The 6,170-nt window shown below is 38.9% G+C and overlaps 1 protein-coding gene across 1 annotated transcript in view; it reads right to left on the bottom strand.

Annotated features, from left to right (window-relative positions):
• The window catches only part of LOC107558307 (ankyrin repeat and BTB/POZ domain-containing protein 2-like), a 58,362-nt gene that overhangs the window by 18,837 nt on the left and 33,355 nt on the right, over window positions 1–6,170 (bottom strand). Inside the window, exon 3 of the mRNA XM_016241957.1 lies at window positions 4,097–4,304. Within this exon, the coding sequence (XP_016097443.1) occupies window positions 4,097–4,304 (208 nt within the window). The remainder of the gene's footprint in view (window positions 1–4,096; window positions 4,305–6,170) is intronic.

The raw sequence follows: 6,170 nt of genomic DNA, 5'->3' as shown, positions 1-6,170 counted from the left end.
GATTTTCCATACACTTCATATAACTATATGAATAGGCATTGGATAGATATTTGTTTCCATTATGGGGCGCCAGGTTTTTTCTTTCTCTTTCTTTCTTTCTTTCATGCATAAATAATTAGTTAAATAAATAAATACAAATTTTATTTTATTTTATTTTTATTTTATAATTAAAGTGCACCAGGTTTCAATAGACAGCAGCCACCAAGATTATTTTTTATTTTTTAATTATGGGTCACCATTGCCCCCCCCCCCAAAAAAAAAATTACATTTAATTTAATTTAATTTAATTTTATTTAATTTTATTTTATGGGGCCAAACTAAAAAAAAAAAATTTTTATTTTTTTTTTTGTTCTTTCATTTAATTATTTCAGGGCACCAGGTTTTCAAAAATAAAAAAAGCAAAATGACCAAAGATACAAATACTATTTTTTTTGTTTTTTAAATCCACTTCTCTCTGAAATAAGGGAACCATCAGTCTGAATGTCCCTGGCTACTAACAGCATCATTTAAAAGCAATATGCACAACACTAAAATCTAAATACACACTTGATACTATGCCTGTCAGCTCTTTACCATTGCTAAATAGATTTCTTGATTCCTCGAAGCTTTTCAAACAACAAACAAAAGATGGCAATAGCTCTATTAGCACACAAGGTTACATGTACTGGCCACATGTTCAGGGACAAACACAAATGTAAACTCCTGATGTGTAGTCCACTCCTCTGACCTGCTCTTTTATGAATGAAAAACAAAACCAGCATGAAATTTAAGCTCTTCAACATTTTTACAACCTCGCCTTTGTTCTGTTGTCAGAGCGCTACGCTAGTGAAAGCAAAAGTCTGTCTGCGTCCCTCCATCTCTTGTTCGTTTGGCCCCTGAGTCACATTTCAACAGAGACCCGCGCTTCTGAATCAAGGGCTCAAGTTCAACCCGTGGCCTTCGACCCGAAATCCGATCTCTGTTTCAGCCTACATCAAAGCATGGCTAATCAGGGCTTGTGGAAACGTATAGTGCTTTGGGCTAATTTGGCGGACTAGCACGCACAGACATTTACACACATGTGATAAGGCCTCTAACATGACTAGATTACACCAGAGATGTGTAACGGTGATTCAGAGTTCACTACTGAGAGGCTGCTTCCCTCGCTATAAACATATATAATGCTGAAGCATGTCTCTGAGTCATATACAAACACTAGCGTCTGGCGGGCAACTCTATGGGCGCTGCATATTAAACACTGTGGGTTTCAAGGCAGGAATTTCTTGAGGTTTGGCAGAGGATGATGATTAATCCCAGCATTACTTTAAATGGGAGCATTATTTTGTATATTTGTTTGAATTCAAAAATCATGTATAAATAGTGTACTAAATCCCGCCAATGACATTTTGAAAAAGGTCTTTCAATACAGTAGTTGATTAGTGACTTTGAAATGCGTTGCACAGACGGGGCACTGATTAAAAAAATAACACCATGTTATTGTTTTATTAGTGCTCTACAGATAATTCAAAATGGCTACCTTCCAATGTTTTCTTGTTTAATAATTATCACCTTACTGCTTGGCGGTAGATATTATGACTAGATATTACCCATAACCCCTTACAGTACACCAGGATATGTTTGTGATGATTTTCTAACGCAGAATAAAAAAAATTTAACCATATGAATATTTGTTTGACAGCCCTGTTGAAAAAAATAGCATATGCTGGTTAGGTATGTTTTGACGCTGGGATGCTGGTTTAAGATGGTCCTTTGCTGGTTTATGCTGGTCCTTTGCTGGTTTTATGCTGGTCATGTGCTGGCAAAGGACCAGCATAAACCAGCAAAGGACCAACATCATGTTGAGGTCGCGCACCGCTGCACGACAGTAGCCTTTACTGAGGTCACTCACAGAAAGAGCCGGAAGATCTTTGACCCCTCTCTGTCACTGAGAGGAATCTTTTCCTCAGTTCAAACTATTTCCTATATGACGGCCTGCTGTGTGCACCCAAACACAGAGTTCAAAATTTGAAAGCGTGGGGGAAATAATGTCTCTGAAAACTGATATTTGGAGATTTAAGCATTTAAAACATTGATGATCTTAGTAAACAGGAGCAACCATTTCAGAAATAAACAAACCACCATTCAAAAGTTTAGGTAGTGCATATATATATATATATATATATATATATATATATAAAACAAAAAATAAATACATGTTTTTAAGAGGTTAGTACTAGACATGTCAAACTAACAGCATTTTTTTTTTCTGGCTCACTTTTTTTCAGCAGGTGAGATAAAACATGGCCAAACAGAAATAAAATGCATAAAGGTTTTAAGAATCTAATACTAGACATGTTAGTGAATTGTTTTTGTTTAGTGTGCAAAGAGACCTGACATAGTGGTGTACTTATTCACAGAAATATGTATTGTTAGAAGTAGTTGGAAGTTTCTAAAATGAGGTTCAAACAAGTTCCCTTAGTAGTTAACTACTCTGAACTCTGAAGTTAACGTCATCTTAATATGAAAATGTTCGCCAGTTAGTCAGTATGTAAGGATGGGTCTTGTCTTCTCTGTCCTGATCTGGGGTCAGCGTACCTTCCACCCCTCTCATCTTACAGTGCCTCCTTGATGTGCGACCACTTACCACCCAGCACTCCCATTCACCTTTCTGACCCTTTCCTCCCTCTCTCTCTCCACCCACTCAGTAGGAGACACATACCTGTCATAAATCAACCTCTAGCTCACATATTCAAATTTCACTGGATCTGTAACACCCCCTTTCCATTTACAGGCCTCTGTTAGGACCACACAGTACGCATGTGTGCCATTGTGGTTTCAATTCAAGCAAAGGTTTTATAGACTTTGCAATAGAAGGCATGTTGAGGAGACCGGGCCTTTACTGTAATTACTGCCAGGACTGAAGCACAACCTGTATCCCATTCTGCTACTCCACCATGTACACAAGCTCTCAGCAATATTGCTGGAAATCTTTCCTGGCATGATCGTTAAGAAAAATTAATGATTGGAGTCCTGGAGTCGGCAGTAAGGCTCCATTGTTGTTTTCTATTTAAGTTTGTTAATTGAAGGTCTTACACAAGCAAACCAGCTGTAGCCAAATATCAAGATTTGCCCTTTACTTATTCAACATACAACCTTATATTTGCACACATACATTTACACACAATCACAACATGTGTACAATTGTGCTTGGCATTCAGCAACAACACATCAAAGAAGGAAACAAACATCTGAGCCGATTGACGAAGGCCTGGATTTACTTTGTTTTTGGATGCAGCAGTAGAGCTTCCAGAAATTGTTGTACCTGTGTGACTAAGAAGCTAACTAAAAGTTGCAATGCTACATCTATCAGTAGCATGACAGTCACTCCGATGTTTTCAATATGCGTATGGTGTAGTTTTTCCAGTAACTAGCTACTTTTTTCTAGGAAGTAACAGACAAAATGCTACATTGCTAATATTTACCCTATTGAAAAAAACAGCATATGCTGGTTAGGTATGTTTTGACGCTGGGATGCTGGTTTAAGCTGGTCATTTGCTGGTTTATGCTGGTCCTTTGCTGGTTTATGCTGGTTTATGCTGGTCCTTTGCTGGTTTATGCTGGTCCTTTGCTGGTTTAAACTGGTCCTTTGCTGGTTTAAGCTGGTCCTTTGCTGGTTTAAGCTGGTCCTTTGCTGGTCTTTTTGCTGGTTTAAACTGGTCCTTTAACCAGCATAAACCAGCAAAGGACCGGCTTAAACCAGCATCTCAGCGTCAAAACATACCTAACCAGCATATGCTGGTTTTTTCAACAGGGTAAGTCCTGCTGAGTGAGTGGAGGCAGTGAATTGACCCTTAAAATGGCTTCAATGAAAGATTTGTTGTATTCAATGAAGGTTTTGTTGTAGCTGACTCCTTTTTCAAAATTCTAACTACTGTTGTTTGATTGCCTCAAATTAAAGTTGCTTTTAGCTTGTCAAGTAACTGCCTCAACACAGTTGCACCTAGTTTTTGTATCCCACAAGCAGGCATCATTAGGGGTTTGGGCTGTTAATTAGCTTAGCACCCATTGTGTGAATTGGAGACTGGATTAATGGGAGGGGAATAGTAATGAGGCTCACCTTTCTTTGCTCAGGGCCATCCTGGGAGGATCCAGGTTGGGGTTCTCCATGGACTCCATCTGAGGGCATCGCAGGAAGTAGTAGAGAGTGTGGAGGGCATCTGGAGACCAGGAAACGGGCTGCTGGCGGGCATGACGTGCAGGACTGAGCCCATGACGAACAGAACTGAGGCGCTGCATATGGTGCATGGCCCGTGACACCAGGTCACCTGATGATGACAAACAATGGATCAAAAACTTCAGATATTTGATTCAGAGCAGTCTAATAAGAGATTAATCTAATTTAATAAAATGCACTTTGTACATAAAATGTCTTAAATACACATTGTCTATGATTATTATTTTCAAAGGTTTTAATTACAACTTTTTTTTGTGAGCATAATGTAAAAAATGTTAGGGTGGTCCAACTGTCCCGATATCATAATGGGAAAAAAAGCCTCATTAATAGAATGAAAGAATTGAAATTTTTGTTAAGTAACTGAAACTGTTAAATCATTATGCAAACATCTGAAAAATCCAAGTCATGTGGTGCAACCACATGAGTAAACCAAAAAAGTATTTATTTATAATAAAAATTTACAAATGCATTAATGTATTCATTTTAATAAAATAATAATTTGACATTTTATGGCATGCCCAGATTAATAAAACAAATATTTATGAATAAATAAATAATGTTGGTTAAAAAAAACGTATAAAACCAACATGAACACCAAAAGTACACCATTTTTTTTTACAAGATTTGTTCTCTTTTTTAGTCTTATTTGTCATTGACCCAGATATCAAATTATCACCAGAGCTCAGTCGGAAGCTTACAAGACCTTGGACACTACCTGAAACCAAAAACCAGAAAACTGGCCTTCGTAGCTAATGTGGAAAGTAAATGTAAGAGAGTCAGTACATGTGCCTCCTCTAAGCAGCTTTGGGGATGAAACACCCACCTGCTGAAGTCTTTCCCTCATGGATCTCAGTTCCACAACATATAAACATTCCGATTACGATTGCACCAACAAGACATCCAATGAAAATTGGATTCTCAACACTTGGTAGGAAACAGTCCAGGTACTAAGTAAACTACATATGGATACACTGATCAGGATTCAATGCATGTTTTGGTCTAACACTAACTTGAGAAGCAAAGCTGTGGGCTGGCCACTGAAAGATGCCAAACTTGCAGCATTAGGGGCTCTTTTGTGTTCTTCCAAGCCCTACAAAGAGTCTTAAGAGAATTTATGAAGCAATCAGGAAGTTCGGGGCTTTGCTATTAATCCTTGCCCCGAAGGCTGATATCAGTGATCGATTGGACTAGAGATATTAAATACAACATCCTACTTGTTGCAATTTAAAGGCCAATATACTCACCGTGAAGTTCTTTTTTGTTCTTCGCTTAGGGTAAAAAAGAAGTTTGAAATACCTGAGCAGCAGTTTAATGTCAGTGAACACCCCTACGCTTTTGGGAGCAGCATTTAGATGAATATGTAAATATGTGTTGTGTGCGTTCCTCTCCATAACAAAATAAACACAACAAAAAAGACAGGGGTGAGAAAGCAGCAGTTAAGAAAGCATCTGATAGCCACGTGGATATTTTTGCATCAGCTCTGCAATTCGGGACTCCGGTCAAGTCAAGTCACATTTATTTATGTAGCACTTTATACAATAGGTAACTCTAAAACAAGCTTTCCAGTTTTAAACATGAAAAACATGAAAGTCAGTGTCACTTGCACAATGGCGCCGACGCTGATGGCTGCCTCCGTGGCGTGCTCTGCAGTTGTTTTTATGTTTTTGTTAGTTTGTCCTGTCTTTAGTTATATCCCTGCAATCAGTTTCACCAGAGACGAATTGCTGGACATTCGGAAGTACACACCACCCGATATTTCACCGGTTTTCGACTATTCGGATGTTTTGCTGGACATTGTTGTCGGGGGAGCTGTGGCGCTGATCAAGCGCTTCAGGACGCGCAGACGGGGGAAGCGAGCCGGCGCGCTCGTCAAACTCAGACAGCGCGGATTCAGAACGCCGTTGCCTAGCATCCATCTGGCGAACCTCCGCTCTTTACCCAACAAAACAGACGAACT

Source organism: Sinocyclocheilus grahami, unplaced genomic scaffold (genome assembly GCF_001515645.1).
Source record: "Sinocyclocheilus grahami isolate Dianchi unplaced genomic scaffold, SAMN03320097.WGS_v1.1 scaffold640.1, whole genome shotgun sequence".
Taxonomy (NCBI): Eukaryota; Metazoa; Chordata; class Actinopteri; order Cypriniformes; family Cyprinidae; genus Sinocyclocheilus; species Sinocyclocheilus grahami.
Note: the sequence above shows the minus strand (reverse complement) of the source record. Positions and strands in the feature narration are given on the sequence as shown.